Raw genomic sequence first — 22,222 nt, forward strand, 5'->3', positions numbered from 1 at the left:
TCAGATGAATTGCAATTAATTGCAAAGTCCCTCTTTACCATGAAAATGAACTTAATCCCCCAAAAACAGTTCCACTGCATTTCAGCCCTGCCACAAAAGGACCAGCTGCCATCATGTCAGTGATTCTCTCGTTAACACAGGTGAGAGTGTTGATGAGGACAAGGCTGGAGATCACTCTGTCATGCTGATTGAGTTAGAATAACAGACTGGAAGCTTTAAAAGGAGGGTGGTGCTTGAAATCATTGTTCTTCCTCTGTTAACCATGGTTACCTGTGATGAAACACGTGCCATCATCATTGCTTTGCACAAAAATGGCTTCACAGGCAAGGATATTGCTGCTAGTAAGATTGCACCTAAATCAACCATTTATCGGATCATCAAGAACTTCAAGGAGAGAGGTTCAATTGTTGTGAAGAAGGCATCAAGAAAGTCCAGCAAGCGCCAGGACCGTCTCCTAAAGTTGATTCAGCTGCGGGATCGGGGCACCACCAGTGCAGAGCTTGCTCAGTAATGGCAGCAGGCAGGTGTGAGAGCATCTGCACGCACAGTGAGGCGAAGACTTTTGGAGGATGGCCTGGTGTCAAGAAGGGCAGCAAAGAAGCCACTTCTCTCCAGGAAAAACATCAGGGACAGACTGATATTCTGCAAAAGGTACAGGGATTGGACTGCTGAGGACTGGGGTAAAGTCATTTTCTCTGATGAATCCCCTTTCCGATTGTTTGGGGCATCCGGAAAACACCTTGTCCGGAGAAGACAAGGTGAGCGCTACCATCAGTCCTGTGTCATGCCAACAGTAAAGCATCCTGAGACCATTCATGTGTGGGGTTGCTTCTCAGCCAAGGGAGTGGGCTCACTCACAATTTTGCCTAAGAACACAGCCATGAATAAAGAATGGTACCAACACATCCTCCGAGAGCAATTTCTCCCAACCATCCAAGAACAGTTTGGTGACGACCAATGCCTTTTTCCAGCATGATGGAGCACCTTGCCATAAGGCAAAAGTGATAACTAAGTGGCTTGGGAACAAAACATTGACATTTTGGGTCCATGGCCAGGAAACTTCCCAGACCTTAATCCCATTGAGAACTTGTGGTCGATCCTCAAGAGGCAGGTGGACAAACAAAAACCCACAAATTCTGACAAACTCCAAGCATTGATTATGCAAGAATGGGCTGCCATCAGTCAGGATGTGGCCCAGAAGTTAATTGACAGCATACCAGGGCAGATTACAGAGGTCTTGAAAAAGAAGGGTCAACACTGCAAATATTGACTCTTTGCATAAACTTAATGTAATTGTCAATAAAAGCCTTTGACACTTATGGAATGCTTGTAATTATACTTCAGTATACCATAGTAACATCTGACAAAAATATCTCATAACACTGAAGCAGCGAACTTTGTGAAGACCAATACTTGTGTCATTCTCAAAACTTTTGACCACGACTGTAGAGACTTGAAACTTTTGTATGTAGGTGACTTTCCTCATGCTGAACAAATTTGTCTCAAGGACCCATAATGTCCGTCAGGATAGATTTTCTTCCATCTTGGACATTTTGGAAAACCTTTGAAAAACGTTTTCTCGTGAACCATAAGCAAATAACACCAAATTCTATATGTTGGACCATGGTCCATCTCTTAACTTAGTCTGAAAAGCTGAGAATAGATTTTACGTGTCCATTTAAATCCTTTGTAAATCCACTTCACATTGGCCTTAACTTTTTCGGGTCATCAAAGACATTACCACAATGAAACATGTTAAGATTGGCATTGATATCTTCAAAAATGTGGTAACCATTAACAATTCACTTTCTTTGACTATGTATCGCTAATGCTTAAAATAATTTTAAAAAATCTTCTCATGGACTAAAAGTCCAATTCACTCCTAATTTGGTCTTTAGTCTCATCACAATAGTCCCTAAAGAGTTTGAGGAAATAACGTTGATGCGTTCAAAGATGGCCAAAATATACTAGTAGATGCATATTAGCACAAACGCTTCTTCTCATGAACCATAAGACCTAATGACACCAATTTGAAATGTAGGCCCATGGTACATGTCTTAATTTAGTTTGAGAAAAGCTAAGGGATTGGTCAAAAGATGTCTGAGTTATTGTCAAATTAAAAATGAGATTTTATGTGCCCATTTATACCACTGTAAATCCACTCCACAGTGGCCTATCAACTTGAAACTTGTCATCGCTGTCATGGACGTCCCTAAGATGAGCCACACTGAATTATTCTATCGGTGTTGATATCTCAAAAAACAAGGAAACTATTAACAACTAATTATTTGCATATGTAACACTAATGCCCAAAATCATCTGCAATCATCTTCTCCCCAAGAACCATATGTCAGATTCACTCCAGATTTTGTATTTAGACTCATTACATCAGTCTAATGGTTTTGAGAAAAAATTGTTGCGGCATTTAAATATCGCCGGACTTTACCTAAATATGCATGTTAGCACATATGCTAATGAAAAAAATACTTACAAAATCTTCTCATGAACATTAAATCAGATTAACTCCAGATTTGGTATACACTGAGTGTACAAAACATTAGGAACACCTTCCTAATATTGAGTTGCACCCCCTTTCCCCCCCAGAACAGTCTCAATTCGTCGGGGTATGGACTTTACAAGATGTAGAAAGTTTTCCACAGGGATGCTGGCCCATGTTGAGTCCAATGCTTCCCACAGTTGTGTCAAGTTGGTTGGATGTCCTTTGGGTGGTGGAGCATTCTTGATACACACGGGAAAATGTTGAGTGTGAAAATCCAAATGGCATTGCAGTTCTTGACACACTCAAACCGGTGCGCCTGGCACCTACTACCATACCCCGTTCAAAGGCACTTAAATATTTTGTCTTGCCCATTCACCCTCTGAATGGCACACATACACAATCGATGTCTAGATTTTCTCAATGCTTAAAAATCCTTATTTAACCTGTCTCCTCTCCTTCTTCTACACTGATTTAAGTGGATTTAACAGGTCATAGCTTTCACCTGGTCAGTCTGTCATGTTCCTAACTTTTTGTACACTCAGTGAATTAGGCTGTAATGAACTTGAGAATGATAAGTTGCTGCATTCAAAGTCGGCCACACTACCAATTTACAGCATTAGACTAAACTTCACATGCGTCATCCTTGTGGTATTGAAACATAAACATGGTAATGCTTTCACTGATTGCATATAAAGGATGATAGTTCCTACATGATAGAGTGCTTGCTTTGTTATACAACTGATCTTGTCCTTTCTGTCATCCTGTGAACCCCATTCATTGCTGCTTGCAGCTATATTATGAATGTGTCCTTCTTCCACAGTTACATTCTGATCAGCAAGCCCTCGGTGTGGACTGAGGAGCTAAGGACCCAGTTCCTGGAGGGGTACAGTGTCTTCCTGGGGCTCCTCAACTGCATGCAGGTACACTCAGTCGTAGGGATGTAACGATTCACCAATGAGCATCGGTCCCCGATTCAAATGTTTAACATACAAGTGCATCGGTCGGCATACCCCAAACCGATCCAAATGTAGCATGCATCGGTCAGAAAATCGATTCAAACGTTACGAATCACCGCATTACAAACATTCGTTCTCTAATCAAACTGAATTGCACCGAAACGTTTCAAAATAAAAGTAGCGTTTCTGTATGGTATCGGAGCCCATGTACAGTGGGGGAAAAAAGTATTTAGTCAGCCACCAATTGTGCAAGTTCTCCCACTTAAAAAGATGAGAGAGGCCTGTAATTTTCATCATAGGTACACGTCAACTATGACAGACAAAATGAGGAAAAAAATTCCAGAAAATCACATTGTAGGATTTTTAATGAATTTATTTGCAAATTATGGTGGAAAAATAACAAAAGTTACTCAATACTTTGTTATATACCCTTTGTTGGCAATGACACAGGTCAAATGTTTTCTGTAAGTCTTCACAAGGTTTTCACACACTGTTGCTGGTATTTTGGCCCATTCCTCCATGCAGATCTCCTCTAGAGCAGTGATGTTTTGGGGCTGTCGCTGGGCAACACAGACTTTCAACTCCCTCCAAAGATTTTCTATGGGGTTGAGATCTGGAGACTGGCTAGGCCACTCCAGGACCTTGAAATGCTTCTTACGAAGCCACTCCTTCGTTGCCCGGGCGGTGTGTTTGGGATCATTGTCATGCTGAAAGACCCAGCCACGTTTCATCTTCAATGCCCTTGCTGATGGAAGGAGGTTTTCACTCAAAATCTCACGATACATGGCCCCATTCATCCTTTCCTTTACACGGATCAGTCGTCCTGGTCCCTTTGCAGAAAAACAGCCCCAAAGCATGATGTTTCCACCCCCATGATTCACAGTAGGAATGGTGTTCTTTGGATGCAACTCAGCATTCTTTGTCCTCCAAACACGACGAGTTGAGTTTTTACCAAAAAGTTCTATTTTGGTTTCATCTGACCATATGACATTCTCCCAATCCTCTTCTGGATCATCCAAATGCACTCTAGCAAACATCAGACGGGCCTGGACATGTACTGGCTCAAGCAGGGGGACACGTCTTGTACTGCAGGATTTGAGTCCCTGGCGGCGTAGTGTGTTACTGATGGTAGGCTTTGTTACTTTGGTCCCAGCTCTCTGCAGGTCATTCACTAGGTCCCCCTGTGTGGATCTGGGATTTTTGCTCACCGTTCTTGTGATCATTTTGACCCCACGGGGTGAGATCTTGCGTGGAGCCCCAGATCGAGGGAGATTATCAGTGGTCTTGTATGTCTTCCATTTCCTAATAATTGATCCCACAGTTGATTTCTTCAAACCAAGCTGCTTACCTATTGCAGATTCAGTCTTCCCAGCCTGGTGCAGGTCTACAATTTTGTTTCTGGTGTCCTTTGACAGCTCTTTGGTCTTGGCCATAGTGGAGTTTGGAGTGTGACTGTTTGAGGTTGTGGACAGGTGTCTTTTATACTGATAACAAGTTCAAACAGGTGCCATTAATACAGGTAACGAGTGGAGGACAGAGGAGCCTCTTAAAGAAGAAGTTACAGTTCTGTGAGAGCCAGAAATCTTGCTTGTTTGTAGGTGACCAAATACTAATTTTCCACCATAATTTGCAAATAAATTCATAAAAAATCCTACAATGTGATTTTCTGGATTTTTTTCCCTCAATTTGTCTGTCATAGTTGACGTGTACCTATGATGAAAATTACAAGCCTCTCTCATCTTTTTAAGTGGGAGAACTTGCACAATTGGTGGCTGACTAAATACATTTTTTCCCCACTGTACAGTGCCTATAGAAAGTCTACACCCCCCTTGGATTTCATCACATTTTATTGTTAAAAGTGAGATTAAAATGAATTTAATTGTCATTTTTTGTCAACGATCTACACAAAATACTCTGTCAAAGTGGAAGAAGAATTAAAATACTAATATAACTTGATTAGATAAGTATTCACCACCCTGAGTCAATATATGTTAGAAAAACACCTTTGGCAGCATTTACAGCTTTGAGTTTTCTTGGGTAAATCTCATAAGAGCTTTGCACACCTGTATTGTGCAATATTTGCACATTTATTATTTTCAAACTTCTTCAAGCTCTGTCAAGGTGTTGGGGATCATGGCTAGATAGGAATATTAAAGTCTTGACAAAAATGTGGCAAAACTGTAACTTGGCCACTCAGGAGCATTCACTGTCTTCTGGGTAAGCAACTCCACTGTAGATTTGGTAGTGCTGAGCGATTAGCCGAAATTCCTATATTTTTAATTTTTTAAAGGACTAATTGACCAACATTGGTTCAATTATTTGAATTCCATTTCGTTCAGGGGGTAAGTCATAACCTACACTTGTGTTTTGTTCTTTACATATTGATAGCCCGAGTCGTTCAAGGAATTCGGGACATGGGTGACTAGTTAACGTTAGTTTGGCTCTCTTTGTGTTCGTGCCGTGAAAGGAGGGGTTCTTCTTTGTCTGAAAGCAATGGCTAGCTAGTTTGCTAACTATCCTAGCTAACTAACTGGCTGAATAAGTTGACGACGGACTCGCTCAAGCTGTCGGGACTAACCCACAACGTTAGACACGGACACGAACGATCTGCTTGCGTGTTGATACACTGGTGGTTTGTTGTGGCTGAGTATTGGCGCTAAACTGTGTTGTTGGAGACCGGCATGCTAGCTGGCTGTGGCGTCTTATGACGAGGTGCCCGGACGTTTTTCACGGAATAATACTGCACCTAGTTAGCTAGCTGAATAAACTAAGTTAGTCTATTCCTAGAAAACATTGAACCACTGTAGTTTACAACAATTATAGTTTCTGAGGTGGAAGTTGGGAGAGTTATATTTGGGAGTTGTGGTGAGGGAGGCCCCGCACTCTCCTTTCCCAGATGTTTAGTTCATTTCATTCCGATCTCCTCTGCATTATTGTAGCCATCTGCTGCAGCCTGTCAACTATGCCTCTGCCTATCCCTGTTCTCTCCTCTCCGCACAGGCTACACAAACACCTCACACCGCGTGGCTGCTGCCTCTCTAACCTGGTGGTCCCTGCACGCACGACCCACGTGGAGTTCCAGGTCTCAGGCAGTCTCTGGAACTGCCGTTCTGCTGCCAACAAGGCAGAGTTCATCTCAGCCTATGCTACCCTCCAGTCCCTCGACTTCTTGGCGCTGACGGAAACATGGATTACCACTGAAAACACTGCTACTCCTGCTGCTCTCTCCTCGTCTGACCATGTGTTCTCGCATACCCCGAGAGCATCTGGTCAGCGGGGTGGTGGCACAGGAATCCTCATCTCTCCCAAGTGGACATTCTCAATTTTTCCCCCTGACCCATCTGTCTATCTCCTCATTTGAATTCCATGCTGTCACAGTCACTAGCCCATTTAAGCTTAATATCCTTGTCATCTATCGCCCTCCAGGTTCCCTTGGAGAGTTCATCAATGAGCTTGACGCCTTGATGTTCCTTTCCTGAGGATGGCTCACCCCTCACAGTTCTGGGGGATTTCAACCTCCCTACGTCTACATTTGACTCATTTCTCTCTGCCTCCTTCTTTCCACTCCTCTCCTCTTTTGACCTCACCCTCTCACCGTCCCCCCCTACTCACAAGGCAGGCAATACGCTTGACCTCATCTTCACTAGATGCTGTTCTTCTACTAATCTCACTGCAACTCCCCTCCAAGTCTCCGACCACTACTTTGTATCCTTTTCTCTCTCCCTCTCCTCCAACACTACTCACTCTGCCCCTACACAGATGGTAATGCGCCGTCGCAACCTTCGCTCTCTCTCTCCCGCTACTCTCTCCTCTTCCATCCTATCATCTCTTCCCTCTGCTCAATCCTTCTCCCTCCAATCTCCTGATTCTGCCTCCTCAACCCTCCTCTCCTCCCTTTCTGCATCCTTTGACTCTCTTTGTCCCCTATCCTACCGGCCGGCTCGGTCCTCCCCTCCAGCTCCATGGCTTGATGACTCATTGCGAGCTCACAGAACAGGGCTCCGGGCAGCCGAGCGGAAATGGAAGAAAACTAGACTCCCTGCGGACCTGGCATTTTTTCACTCCCTCCTCTCTACATTCTCTTCATCTGTTTCTGCTGCTAAGGCCACTTTCTACCACTCTAAATTCCAAGCATCCGCCTCTAACCCTAGGAAGCTCTTTGCCACATTCTCCTCCCTGCTGAATCCCCCCCGCCCCCCCTCTTCTCCCTCTCTGTGGATGACTTTGTCAACCATTTTGAAAAGAAGGTTGACGACATCCGATCCTCGTTTGTTAAGTCAAATGACACTGCTGGTCCTGCTCACACTGCCCTACCCTATGCTTTGACTTCTTTCTCCCCTCTCTCTCCAGATAAAATCTTGCGACTTGTGACGGCAGGCCGCCCAACAACCTGCCCGCTTGACCCTATCCCCTCCTCTCTTCTCCAGACCATCTCCGGTGACCTTCTCCCTTACCTCACCTCGCTGATCAACTCATCCTTGACCGCTGGCTATGTCCCTTCCGTCTTCAAGAGAGCGAGAGTTGCACCCCTTCTCAAAAAACCAACACTCGATCCCTCTGATGTCAACAACTACAGACCAGTATCCCTTCTTTATTTTCTCTCCAAAACTATTGAGCGTGCCGTCTTTAGCCAACTCTCTTGCTATCTCTCTCAGAATGACCTTCTTGATCCAAACCAGTCAGGTTTCAAGACTGGTCATTCAACTGAGACTGCTCTTCTCTGTGTCACGGAGGCTCTCCGCACTGCTAAAGCTAACTCTCTCTCCTCTGCTCTTGTCCTTCTAGACCTGTCTGCTGTCTTTGATACTGTGAACCATCAGATCCTCCTCTCCACCCTCTCCGAGCTGGGCATCTCTGGCGCGGCTCACTCTTGGATTGCGTCCTACCTGACCGGTCGCTCCTACCAAGTGGCGTGGCGAGAAGCTGTCTCCGCACCACGTGCTCTCACCACTGGTGTCCCCCAGGGCTCAGTTCTAGGCCCTCTCCTATTCTCGCTATACACCAAGTCACTTGGCACTGTCATATCCTCACATGGCCTCTCCTATCATTGCTACGCTGACGACACACAACTAATCTTCTCCTTTCCCCCTTCTGATAACCAGGTGGCGAATCGCATCTCTGCATGTCTGGCAGACATATCAGTATGGATGACGGATCACCACCTCAAGCTGAACCTCGGCAAGACGGAGCTGCTCTTCCTCCCGGGGAAGGACTGCCCGTTCCATGATCTCGCCATCACGGTTGACAACTCCGTTGTCCTCCTCCCAGAGTGCGAAGAGCTCAACTGGGCTCAACACCCTGTCGTTCTCCGCTAACATCAAGGCGGTGACCCGATCCTGTAGGTTCATGCTCTACAACATTCGGAGAGTACGACCCTGCCTTACACAGGAAGCGGCACAGGTCCTAATCCAGGCACTTGTCATCTCCCGTCTGGATTACTGCAACTCGCTGTTGGCTGGGCTCCCTGCCTGTGCCATTAAACCCCTACAACTCATCCAGAATGCCGCAGCCCGTCTGGTGTTCAACCTTCCCAAGTTCTCTCACGTCACCCCCGCTCCTCCGCACACTCCACTGGCTTCCAGTTGAAGCTCGCATCTGCTACAAGACCATGGTGCTTGCCTACGGAGCTGTGAGGGGAACGGCACCTCCGTACCTTCAGGCTCTGATCAGTCCCTACACCCAAACGAGGGCACTGCGTTCATCCACCTCTGGCCTGCTGGCTCCCCTACCTCTGTGGAAGCATAGTTCCCGCTCAGCCCAGTCAAAACTGTTCGCTGCTCTGGCACCCCAATGGTGGAACAAGCTCCCTCACGACGCCAGGACAGCGGATAGGATAAAGTAATCCTTCTACCCCCACCCCCCCCCTTTTCTCCAACCCACCCCAAAAAAATATATATATTATAATAATTAAAAAAAACAACAAAAAAAAACATTGTAAAGTGGTTATCCCACTGGCTATAAGGTGAATGCACCTATTTGTAAGTCGTTCTGGATAAGAGCGTCTGCTAAATGACGTAAATGTAAATGTAAATGTAATGATAACTTTGAATGAAATAATAGTCATATAAAACAAATGTAATATTTTATTAAAGTAAAGGAATGTAAATAAATGATGGTTATATAAGTGATCAACAGTAATGGGCAGTCACTACCATCGTGGGACTTTTATTTATTAATTGTTTTATTCTGTGTTACAGCATTCAACCCATATAATGCATAGTGCTTTTAATGTTTAAAAAACAAAACAACAAAATATATATATATATTTTTTAAATAATCAAACAAACTGAACCGACCTCAAAAAGTAATAAGCACTGAGCACTAAGATTTGGCTTTGTGTTGTAGGTTATTGTCCTGCTGAAAGGTGAATTCCTCTCTCAGTGTCTGGTGTAAAGCAGACTGAAGCAGGTTTTCCTCACATTTTGCCTGTGCTTAGCTCCATCCCGTTTCTTTTCATCCTGAAAAACTCCCCAGTGTTTGCTGATGTCAAGCATACCCATACCATGATGCAGCCACCACCATGCTTGAAAATACGGAGGCAGGCAGTTACTCAGTGATGTGTTGTGGTGGATTTTCCCCAAACATAAGGCTTTGCATTTAGGCCAAAAAGTGTATTTCTTGCCCTGTGTTTTTGCAGTATTACTTTGTTGCATACATATGCATGTTTTGGAATATTTTAATTCTGTATATTTTTGTTCTTCTTTTCACTCAGTAATTTCTGTCATTATTGTGGAGTCACTACAATGTTGTTGATCCATCCTCAGTTTTCTCCATCACAGCCATTGAACTCTGTAGCTGTTTTAAAACACCAGTGGCCTCATGGTGACATCCCTAAGCAGTTTCCTTCCTGTCCTCCAGCTCAGTTCAGAAGGACAACTGCATCATTGATGTGTCTGGGTGGTTTAATACATCATCCACAGCATAATTATTAACTTGACCATGCCCATCTACCAGTCACTTCCCTTCTTTATGAGGCTTTTGAAAAGCTCCCTGGTCTTTGTAGTTGAATCTGTCATTGAAACTCAGTACTTGGCTCAGGGACCTTACAGATGTATGTATGGGGACAGAGGAAGGAGTAGTCATTCAAAAATCATGTCAACCCCTATTATTTCACACAGAGTGAATCCATTTAACTTGTGTGATTTGTTAAGCCAAATTTGACTTCTGAACTATTTTAGGCTTGCCTAAACAAAGGGGGTGAATACTTATTCAACAACTATATTTGAGTTATAAATGTTTTATTCATTAAAACAAATAAAATAAAAAGCATTTTCTTTTCACTTTGACATTATGGAGTATTTTGTGAAACCCCGCTCCCCCCAAACCCCCACCCAAATTAAATATATTTTTCAATCCCACTTTGTAACGCAACAAAATGTGAAAAAGGTTCAAGGGGGTGTAGACTTTCTATAGGCACTGTATCTAGATACGTGTTGAATAGTCTTGAAAGGGAAAGATCTCTACTCAGTGGCTTTACACTCTGGGGTAACTGTCTGGCATTAGGGCTTTTGTAATGACTTGCAGTCTTTGCCTCCATCATGGAATATCACCAGATATGTGTTATATCCCAATGTTTTTTGGTAGGGTATGGAGGAGGTGAAGAGGCAGTTTGGTCAGCACATCGAGATCGAGCCTGAATGGGAGGCTGGGTTTTCTATCCAGAGACAGCTACGACACATCCTTGTCATGTTCCATGACTGGTGTTCATCTGATGTAAGTCCTCACGCAATGCTTTAAAAAAAAATCCCCAACAACCTCAAAATCTCTAATTTTACATTTAAGTCATTTAGCAGACGCTCTTATCCAGAGCGACTTACAAATTGGTGCATTCAACTTAGGATAGCCAGTGGAACAACCACCCTTTTTTAAATGTATTTTCTTTATGGGGGGGTAGAAGGATTACTGTTATACTATTCCAGGTATTCCTTAAAGAGGTATGGTTTCAAGTGTCTCCGGAAGGTGGTCAGTGACTCCGCTGTCCTGGCGTCGTGGGGGAGCTTGTTCCACCATTGGGGTGCCAGAGCAGCGAATAGCTTTGACTGGGCTGAATGGCTAAATGTGGAAGTGTATGTTGCTATGTACTTGACTGGGATATCTGCCCATGCCTTCAGGAGACAGTTCTCCTCCTTCAAGGAGTGCCACAGGGCGCTGATGCGCTGCAATAACCAACCCTTTCACAGCGAGTCCATAGACTACTACATGTGCAAACACATCCTCCATGTACGCCCCTACAAGGTGTCCCAGGAGCCTGTCAGCATACAACTGCCCATCTCCACGGCGCTCGGTGGTAAGGAGAACCATACTGTCCAATTTGGACATTGCGCTATGTGTTGGGACAGTAGTTGTGGAAATTAAGATGGTGTTATGTTGGTGAAACAGCATGCATGTTGCTTATGCTGTCAGCCTGTTCCTTATGCTCTCTAGGCCTGTATGTACAGCTGTGTAGTACAGGGGCAGTCAAACGCCTCCACGAATATGTGGATCCAGTAAGTATCTGTGACAAGTGAAAACTCACTTTAAATCATTCAGTCTGTTTTTTGTGTTTGATCTGTAGTAAGTCAGTAAGAATCAGCTTCGTATCGTCAGTCAGCATGTGCTGTGTTGTTTTGCTTGTGCACTGCAGACTATCTTCTTCCAACTGCTGTTGGGCCGTCTGTGTTACAGGAGAGCTGTGACTTCACCTGGTTTGCGGAGCACCCCCTGTGCTGTGTGGTGCTGGCTGCCCAGGTCTCAGCTGAGATGTGGCGCAGGAACGGCCTCTCGCTCGTCAGCCAGGATGGTTTTGATGGGCTTGTGGCGTCAACTGTTGCTAAACCCATAACTTTTCAGGGATTGATTTCACATTTTGTGATCGCTGTCATGTCAGTTAGTGTTTCAGTGTATGGTTATTTGTAATTTGCAGGTGTACTATTATCAGGATGTAAAATGCAGGGATGAGATGTTTGACAAGGATGTCATCATTTACATTACAGTCATTTAGCAGACACTCTTATCCAGAGCGACTTACATATTTATTTATATATATGTTTTTTTTATACTGGAATCGAACCCACAACCCTGGCATTGCAAATGCCATGCTCTACCAACTGAGCTACATCCCTGCCGGCCATTCCCTCCCCTACCCTGGACGACGCTGGGCCAATTGTGCGCCGCCCCACGGGTCTCCCGGCCAGCTGCGACAGAGCCTGGATTCGAACCAGGATCTCTAGTGGCACAGCGATGCAGTGCCTTAGACCACTGCGCCACTCAGGAGGACTACAGGTTAGTGCTACAGGTTAGTGTTTAACAGCAGCAACATTGTCCTGCACTCACCTGCTTTTTATTCTATGGAGTCTCCTGACTACCAATACATGATTTAAGTCTCCTCTCAAAACTTTTTTCAGATTGCTGCTTCCAAAATGGACCCCAGCCACTTCATCATGCTGATCTTGCAAAGATTTGAGCTCTTTGATGTGTTCAATGGAAGCCACTCAAGCAAAGACCAAGTAAGAGAGACCAATGACTATTGGTTCAAATAAATAATTATTACATTTAGGTAAAATGGTTAATAAAATACCAATCCTTCTGTACAGGAACTGCTGAAACAGTGGAATCGGTTAACAGAAGAGATGTTCTACCTCATCATCATTGTTGGTGCATCCCTAAGCTGCATTCTAAACAACATCTCTACTAAAGTAAATGTCTCTCCCGTGCTGGAGAACTCCTAGTGTATAGTTAGTAAGTTGACTGTGTATAGTGACATCACGTTGGCTAGATGATATAGCAGTTATCGATTATGTTGAGTCAATTGCACACAAGGTCCAACCGAAATTTGACTTCTGCTTTAAACCCAACCCATCCGAAAGACACACATACATATACAGGTTTTGGAGAGATGCGGGAGGCTGCCGCACTGCGTGCCCGGGGAGCTGTTGTTGTGGGGGTTAAGTGCCTTGCTCAAGGGAACAACGGCAGGCAATGGCATCTAGGATTTGATAGCTCACTTCCCACCAGTTCGGATTTGAACAGGCAATCCTCCGGTTGCTGGCTCGCACCTCTAACCGAGAGGAGGGGGTCTCATTCTGTATGTCATGTCCCCAGGGGAGCGGTATGTCGCACGGCAAGCGGTACCGGAGTGCCAAGTCTAGGTCCAAAAGACTTCTCAACAGCTTCTACCCCCAAGCCATAAGACTCCTGAACAGCTAATCATGGCTACCCGGACTATTTGCACTGCCCCCCCACCCCATCCTTTTTACGCTGCTGCTACTCTGTTAAGTATTTATGCATAGTCACTTTAACTCTACCCACATGTACATATTACCTCAACTACCTCAACTAGCCGGTGCCCCGCACATTGACTCTGCAACGGTACCCCCCTGTATATATAGCCTCCCTACTGTCACTTTATTTTACTTCTGCTCTTTTTTTTCTCAACACTTTTTTTTGTTATTGTTGTTTTATTTTTACTTTTTTTGTTTAAAATAAATGCACTGTTGGTTAAGGGCTGTAAGTAAGCATTTCACTGTAATGTCTGCACCTGTTGTATTCGGCGCATGTGACCAATAAAATTTGATTTGATTTGATGTCCCAGGGATCAGTCAGGTGACCAAAGAGGATGTGACGATGAGGGAAGTGATCCATCTGCTGTGCATCGAGCCCATGGCTCATAGCAGCCTGGTCAAGGGCCTGCCGGAGAACGTGAGAACGTGGACCTATACTACACCTCTAAAGCACCAATACTGTTACCACTCCTTCCACCCTTTTATACTGCAACAATGTACTGTCTTTGTTTGTTTGTAGGAGATCCATGAAACTGACCTGGAAACGGTCATCCCAAAAGTGGCCACCTTCAAGTAAGTGTAACACTAAGGTCATCTTGACCATAATGATACAAATAATAACATTTTTTTCAAAAGATAATTAAGTTTGAGGAGCTTTTTCACTGACTTGTTGATCCTCCTATTTAGGAAGCCAGGTGTGTCAGGCCACGGCTTGTATGAAGTGAAAAAGGAGTGCCTGTCAGAATTCACTATTCTAAATCTCAGCATAGCAAGGTACGATTGTACACACACATTATATTTGTTTTTCCAAAGCAGTTTTTTGCCTTGGCTGCTGGCATTTGCAAATGTGTAAGCTTGTGACCTCACCTCTCTGTGCTCCAGGCAGAAGATGCTCAGAAGAAGAGAAGAACTCAGGAGGGCAGTGACAAAGGTGAGATGGAACTGATTATCGTACTTTAAAAGAATGGAACACAGTGTTATTATGAGCCAATCCCTGTAGGTGATTCCCTATTTACTTATGATTCAACACGGTCTCTCCCTGTCTCTGTCCATGCCCAGCCCTGCGTCCCCCCGTCCCCCCTCCTTTTTGCCCAGCCTTCTCCAGCATAGTGCGTCTGCTCTGCTGTGACATCCTCGTCCACATCCTCAGACAAGTCCTGCAGAGAGCTGTGGAGGACCGGGCCACCTACTGGACAGAGGCCATGATCCAGAGGGTACCTTTCTCTCTCTCTGTGTCTCTCTCTCACTCTCTCTCTCTCTCTGTGTCTCTCTCTCACTCTGTCTCTCACTCTGTCTCTCACTCTGTCGCTCTGTGTGTGTGTGTCCCCCTCCTCTCCTTTTTATATGAACCACCTGTAAAAGTGTGTGCTCCCCTCAGGCCCTGCACCTTATAGGTCAGGGGCTGTTGGAGGAGAAGACGCAGCTGGGAGCCAGCCCTGTGGAGGGGGTCACCTTTGACTTCAGCCTCAAGGCTCGCAGTGAGTGTGCTAGATATTACTTTTTGGTTGCAAATATTGATCACTTGGATGGTTTTGTATTGAGTCTTGGTATATGACATTTTCTGTTTCTCTACTCTCTCAGAGATCGGCTCAGAGCATGGCAAATCTGTGTTCCACCTCCTGTCCAAGATGAAGGTCCAGGCTGTCAGAAGTGTCTGGGAGCTCTGTGGCAGACAGGATGAGGAGAGGGGTCACGCCCTTCCTGCGCTGCGCTGCCCTCTTCTTCAATTGTGTTACAGGGGTGCCCCCTCCAGAGGAGCTCTCCAGTACTACAGGTAGGTAGCTCAGGGCTCTGACTGTTGTGGTGTGTATGGGGATTGAATACATGTTTCTTTGAGGGTTTTACTGAACCACTTATGCTGTCTCTGCTGCAGTTACCTCTCAAGGCCAGGTGGAGGCGCTGTGTATTTATCTGGCATTACCCACCAATGTGTTCCAGCTCTTCCAAGAGCACCATGGAACTGTCTCTCCTTGATTACAGAGGTTATCCCAATAACCTGTTAGTCACAACCAAAGTACATTGGAATGAATGGGGCATTTATACATCTTTAACTGATGTTCTTATTATCAGATTTCTAGTGTGGTAGCTAATTGTACTATATGTGATATTTAACTGATGGCCTCTGTCTCTCAGATGGTGAGGCCACCCAGCTGTAACCAAAGCCCTAAAAGGGGAAATGCAGACTATCAGGTAAACTCAAAATATCTTTGCCACTGAATGGAAAATATTTGGGATTTTATTCCATTCTTCCCTTTTATCCAGTATGAATTACTGAATCTTTGATAACATGAATATTGCAGGTATCCCAGGAAAAGGAATCGGTTAATTGAGCTTCCTGCGGATTACAGCGCGCTCCTCAATCAAGCCAGTCACTTTCAGTAAGTAGACACCACTGACTTGGATTATCATAAACTGAATGATGGGATAGTTGGTGTGTTCCAGTGGAGACTGAGTCCTCTCTCTCTCTCTGCCCTCGTGTCCAGGTGTCCTAACTCCACAGATGATGAGAGGAAGCACCCCACCCTGTGCCTGTTCTGTGGGACCATCCTGTGCTCCCAGAGCACCTGCTGTCAGAACCAGCTGGACGAGGAGAAGGTGGGCGCCTGCACCGCTCACGCTGCCACCTGTGGGGCCGGAGTGGGCATGTTCCTCAGGTGGGTTGGGGCCAAGTGCTCCTGTGGGGACAGGGTGGGCATGTGGTTAAACATGTTCAAATGTTCACTATTTTACTGTGAACATTGCTGCTTGTAATCTGAATGCTTTTGAACATTGGCTCTTGGTGCACATAATACTTGTTTAATTTGCCTCTGAAAACATTATCAAATATAGTAGCAATTCAATGTATGTCTAAAAGCACTTTAGAATTATAATGACAAAACATTTTCAATTCATGTACATTAAGTCTTCTATACATGGCATCAGAAGATATCTTAAGTCTTTGCTGAAATTCCCTATTTTGCCAACCTGATACAGTCATTAGATGCTTTTCTGTCTTAACTGTGAAAATGATATTCAAATAGATCATACTGTAGCTAACTGGGACAAAAAGCTTCAAACCAGCAACACTAAATATATTCTGTACACATGACTAATCTAACAAGTAAATAAGAGCACATCACTACTACATTAGTATTTAAGACAATTATGTATATTTTATGGGAGAATACATGAAAAATAATCATCGCTATAATAATACACTTGATATTTGTACATCAAACTTTTCAGGAAAATGAAGTTGTTTTGTGCATATACTGTATGGTTTTGTTTTTCCGCATTTGCATTGCTTGGCATTGCTGTATGATATCCAGGCTGTCTGAATAAAGATACTATTGTCTAGATGAGTTATTGTGCCCTCTGTGTCTGACTGGGAATAAGAACAGAAATACTGTGATTGTTCATCAGTTTCCACTTACTCTTTAGTGTCTGAAAGGAGAGTTGATCACAAAAAAAAAGTACTTATGTCTTATCAACACCGTCAGGTCATTGACTTGCACATTGACATCAAATCCCATTTCCCTATTATTCAGTGCCCTTAACTCATGTTTCCTACAATAATTACCTAAATGTATAATGAGCACTTTACTACTAAGCTCTAATAACTACTCTTCCTGGCAGCACTTGACTGTTGGAAGTATTTATACTGCAGCTATAATACTGTTGATCGTTGCTCAGCACCTGTGCTGTATAATATATCAGACTTGCTAAAATGACTTTCCTCTCACTGTTTCATTCCACAGCGAATCAAGGCTGACAGAGAACCTGTATAGTTTTGCTTAAAGACTGAAATAAGGTAGCTGCCTCTTTCATACCTCATTCAAGATAGCATATTGTGTTGATTGTTAGTATCTGTAGTGCTCAGTAGTTTAGACTGAGAGCCTTAAGTAGTCTTGTGTGTGTCTGCCTATAATAGGATGTGTGTATCCACCGATTGGAGGTGAGATGTAAATGTGAAATCCCATTCGGACACAGATTAGGGGTAATCAGAGGCAGTGGGGGTCCTTAGGACAATTCTGCTATTGCTTAGAAATCTCAATCTTGGTCGTCACTCACTAATATGCATACAAACTTGCTGCATAGGACTACTTTATTGTACAAGTTCATCACATCTCATGGAAAGAAAAGAAAGACTTGGTGTTTTATTTCTGAGTACAGTAGAAAAATGGCAGCAGTGATATTTATTTTAAGTGTCAACACTTGTGTGCTTGGTCTACACATTTCTCCTACAGAATGTGTCTTACCAGTCATTAACACTCTTGAGAGAAACAATCTGCTACTGAACAAATCCAGTGAGCAACTATCAGCAAAACCTTGATAACTGTATAAGTTCCAAAATGATTTAGCATTTATAAGCTGATATTTACTCTTTCCCTTAGGATTTCCATCTGTCTATCCCACAAACGCCTCTAACTCACATGCATCCTTCCCCTGTTGTCATATTTGTAAGATTTCTTGAAGGCTTGGTTATAACAGTGAGTAAGACATGCTGAGTTGCATTGGTCTATAGCTGTAGAAAACTAGAGTGAATATTTATAAAAGCCTATATAGGTATTTTATCAAGACTCAGTACACATTTAATTGCCATGTTTTTCTACAAGCTTGTCCCATTACTGTGGGAAAAGGTCTGCATATTTTCATCTAGACCAATGTCCCTATCATTACGTTCAGGCTGAGGCACATTCAATGTAGTTAGGAAGTTGGGAAGTGACTGACTGTTTGCTTTGTTTTATGTGCAAAATGACAATTTTATATCTGTGCTATTTCAGTTGAAAAGTCTCTAGATCTATTGAGAGAATAATATGTTTGACCTAAATGCAGTTCTGTAGACGCTTGTCAATGAAGTTGAAGGCAGAATAACACAGTTTGGCTTTCACTCTTAAATTAATTTGATTATGGGTATATGAAAAGAAGGTAACAAGGTGATGATGGCATAGAATTGATGACACATTGATTTTGTTTGTATGCTCTTGCTAAACAATCTCTGTTATACATTTCCATGTTATATATTATGATAGTGTTCTGTACCAATCTGCTATGGGATGTCTCTTTTGCAAACACATTTGCATACTGTCATATCACTAACTCCCCCCTGTAATGGCAGTTCTCCCTTTCACGAACATTGCTCGGTTTGCCACATTGCTCAGTCCTATGCCGCCACAATTCCATGTTTCTTTCAGGCAAGCTTTTATGTAGCTTTTATTGCTTGAAGGGCAGTTCCTGTCCTTTAGACAAACTGTGCCTGGTCCCTCACCTTTTGAGGGCTCTGTGGAGTGGACTATTTAAGGTAAGTGTCTGAGCAGGGGTCAACTGGCCACAGGTATCTGTTTTGGGGGCAGGTTGTCTGGTCCATAGTAGGCTGTGGAGGGGACATCGATGTTGGGGTCGCCATTGTTGGCTGTGTCAATCTGGTTGCACTTCCCCAAGCTCTTTATGATGTTGAAGTTGGATCTGGCTGTCTCCACAAAGCTGTTCTCCAGGAGCCAGCCGTCGGACTCTGAGTCTGGGTCTCCCTGTCTCAGCACGTTCTCCAGGGATGTCTGGAGGTAACGCACCCCCGTCAGCACCGACAGCTACAACAGGAAACAAACATTACTGAGGAAATCCCTAGACTATGTAATATAACTTTTGTTTATCATTTATAGTGGACCAGAGTAAAACATGTGCGTCCCAGAAGTAGCTGAGGTTTGGGATGTGTATTTTGGGACAGTTCCATGTGACCCAGTAGAGGACAAAGGGTGTGTCCACACAAAGCTGAGCATGGATAACCCGGAGCCAATGTCACAAAAGAGATTTAGTGTGGGATTAGGGAGCATGCAAAGTGAATGAACAATACTATTATCACGCTAAGGGAGGATAAAGGGCATGGGAGTTAGACCAGAAGCCCTGATCACTTCCCTGCAAGGACAAGGTGTCATAGACAGAATACTGCAATGTAGCTTGAGTTATTTATGATTAGTGGTTTGCTGAGTCTAAATAACGGGAGTGGTTGTATGTCAGATAAAAGTCCCAGGCACCATGCTTACTTCTATTCAAACCACATCAGTCTGTTTGTAAGGACACCCATATGCCTACCTCAAACAGCCAGATGATGAGGAAGGTGAGGCCGATGGACTGCATGATGTGGGTGTAGTACTCCAGCAGGGCCTGGCGGCAGCCTTTCCTCCACAAGTTGAGCTCCTCTGTCTGGTATTCATAGTTGAAGTGGGCTGAGCTGTTGGTGATCTGGTGCTGGATGCAGGGCCGTGGTGAGTTAATGTTACAGCAGCTGAAGGGAACCCCGTCCATCAGGTATTTCCCTTCCACGTTACTCCTCAGCCGGCTGGAGACGTAGAGAGGGAAAAGGGAGAGACCGAGACAGAGGGTTGATCACTTGGGGCATCTAGAGCCTAAAAAATTCAAGAACCCTAAGATCATAGTATACATGGGCCCAGAGCTCAGCTCTGTGTCTGATCTGGCAGGTAGGGTATTACTATTCTAGTCTGTACTTACTCCACAACCTCCCTGCGGGACATGTCCAGGTAGCGGTTGCTGATCCACTGGATCTGGAACCAGTCTCTGAAGCCGAAGTTGCCGCAGCACTGGAACTGGATCTGCAGCAGGTCCACAGTGCGCTTCAGGAAGCAGCGGCCTGGTGTGTCCGTGTCCTTATAATAGCGCATGGCGTCCTGCAGACCCAGGTCCAGAGCCTCCTCCAGCTCACTGCGCATGCCGTAGCACATGAGAGCCCCCACCAGGATGCAGAAGGTGAAGAAGAAGGTGCAGATGATGTAGGGCAGCATCAGTAGCTTCCAACGCAGGAACTTAGTGGTGTCCGCACAGTCGTAGCAGATCTTCCCGCCCAGGAAATTGATGCCACAGGCGATGAGGCCTGTGGCGATGAGCATGTTGGGGACGTAGTGGAGGTCCCTCTCTGCCATAAGCTCCCAGCGCTTGTTGATCTCCACCTTTAGGAAGAGCCCCAGGCTAAACAGAATCATCCCCGTCACCACGGAAACCCAGTTGAGGATCCACAGCACCTGGGCAAGCTTGTCCCTGTTGGTCTTGGTGAATTTGACTTTCAGCACGGCCATCTTAGATTTGTTTGATTAGTTTTATCCAATATCCTGGTAGGATGCTGGATAGGGGAGAGGATAGAGGTAGGGGAAGGAGTAAGAGGCACAAGGGGCTATGGAGGGATAAAGGGAGGGGCCAGGGTTGTGGATGGGAGGTTTCCACATGCCCTCACATAAGCAGCTTAGTTCAGTGATTATAATCAATTTCTTGAGTAGGGGTCTCCTATTTATAAGTGTTGGCAGTCCTGCACCATGAGGTATGATCAAACATAATAATGAATATGATCTGAATCACTGCATGAACATTTTCTCATACAGTAGCTTTTACACAAATATAAAAAATGACCAAATTGGATAATGCACACCTCTGGACTATGTCACCTCTGCTGAACCAACCATCAACACAAGACAGTGTGCATTACCACAATAATTTGCTAAGCATTTAATCTGAAGAAATATAATGGAATAAACTAAAAGACTAGACTAGAAAATTCAACAAAAACACATTACATTGAAGACCATAGACCAAAAGATCTGAACAGCAGCATTCAGTGGGACCTACCTTCTCTTAGCAGCATTCACAGTGTCCATCTGATCTGTCTCCCATCTCTGTTTAGGGGTTTGTTTTGCTCTTCATTGACAGACATCCTAAGACTTGGCCTGAAGAGACGCAAGCCGTAGTGGCACAGAAGGAGTAGACAGACACCCGCCTGCATCAGCATCAGAGTGAGTCCGCTGGCCAAGCCCCCTGACCCTCCTAATAATCCCCTCTAATCAGGCCTATAGGATTTATATGTACCTTCTGCCACCTGCACAAATCTGACTGACTTCAGCACCACAAAGAGTTGTATTGGCCATGGGTCCTGTGTGTGTGTGTGTGTGTGTGTGTGTGTGTGTGTGTGTGTGTGTGTGTGTGTGTGTGTCTGTGTGTGTGTGTGTGTGTGTGTGTGTGTGTGTGTCTGGACGGACAAATATTTTTTTATTTTCTCAAATACTAAAATATTAATAGCCTATTCCATTTACACTACACAGTGCTCTGCTATTATTTTTGTTAAACGGAGCCTTCACTGAAGCAAGGGAAACAAGGTCACTTGTAAACTCATATAGTGGCAGAGATTATGAAAAAAAATAACATAAGAAAAGTTGGGGTTTACAGGGCAGTGTGTGTATGTATGTGTGTGCTTCTAGTATTGTGTCCAGTGAGCCCTCCTCTGGGTCTGTGAGTCTCCATTCCTGAAACAGGTTGAGGCCAAGTAAGGCAACACATCAAGGCTAAATCAGTTTGTGATGACAAGTGTTATTCCCACAATATCAAAGAGGACAATATTAAACTCATAAGAAAATACTGAAAATGAGTCAGATTGTTTGATAATATGCCTTAATGTGATCAAGTGACTAAAGATTGTGCTACCCTCTAGTGCTTTGGTGACACTATGTATGCTTCAGGGGGGAAAGTAA

The 22,222-nt window shown here is 44.3% G+C and overlaps 1 protein-coding gene and 1 pseudogene across 2 annotated transcripts; one reads left to right on the plus strand and one right to left on the minus strand.

Moving 5' to 3' along the window:
- Positions 1-16,056, plus strand: part of LOC121544877 — a 39,226-nt pseudogene extending 23,170 nt beyond the window's left edge.
- Positions 16,057-17,836: 1,780 nt separating this feature from the next.
- Positions 17,837-21,471, minus strand: LOC121544875 (photoreceptor outer segment membrane glycoprotein 2-like). 2 transcript variants are annotated; one of them, XM_041855095.1, is made up of 4 exons: positions 21,327-21,471; positions 20,202-20,826; positions 19,785-20,031; positions 17,837-19,282 (listed from the first exon to the last, which is right to left on the minus strand). In XM_041855095.1, the coding sequence occupies exons 2-4, from the start codon at positions 20,780-20,782 to the stop codon at positions 19,016-19,018; spliced, it is 1,095 nt and encodes a 364-aa protein (XP_041711029.1). In that variant the 5' UTR covers positions 20,783-20,826; positions 21,327-21,471; the 3' UTR covers positions 17,837-19,015. The 2 variants fall into 2 exon arrangements, with proteins under 2 accessions (XP_041711029.1, XP_041711028.1); XM_041855094.1 differs by having other exon boundaries at positions 20,202-20,877.
- Positions 21,472-22,222: the final 751 nt, after the last annotated feature.

The sequence above is a fragment of the Coregonus clupeaformis genome, chromosome 29, assembly GCF_020615455.1.
Source record: "Coregonus clupeaformis isolate EN_2021a chromosome 29, ASM2061545v1, whole genome shotgun sequence".
Taxonomy (NCBI): domain Eukaryota; kingdom Metazoa; phylum Chordata; class Actinopteri; order Salmoniformes; family Salmonidae; genus Coregonus; species Coregonus clupeaformis.

Bases quoted from the DNA above. Each gene is read 5' to 3' on its own strand.
- LOC121544875 (XM_041855095.1), bottom strand. From the start codon at position 20,782: ATGGCCGTGCTGAAAGTCAAATTCACCAAGACCAACAGGGACAAGCTT. The intron at 20,032-20,201 runs GTAAGTACAGAC...CTACGTCTCCAG, and splicing joins TCCCGCAGGGAGGTTGTGGA to CCGGCTGAGGAGTAACGTGG. The intron at 19,283-19,784 runs GTAGGCATATGG...TTCCTGTTGTAG, and splicing joins TCATCATCTGGCTGTTTGAG to CTGTCGGTGCTGACGGGGGT.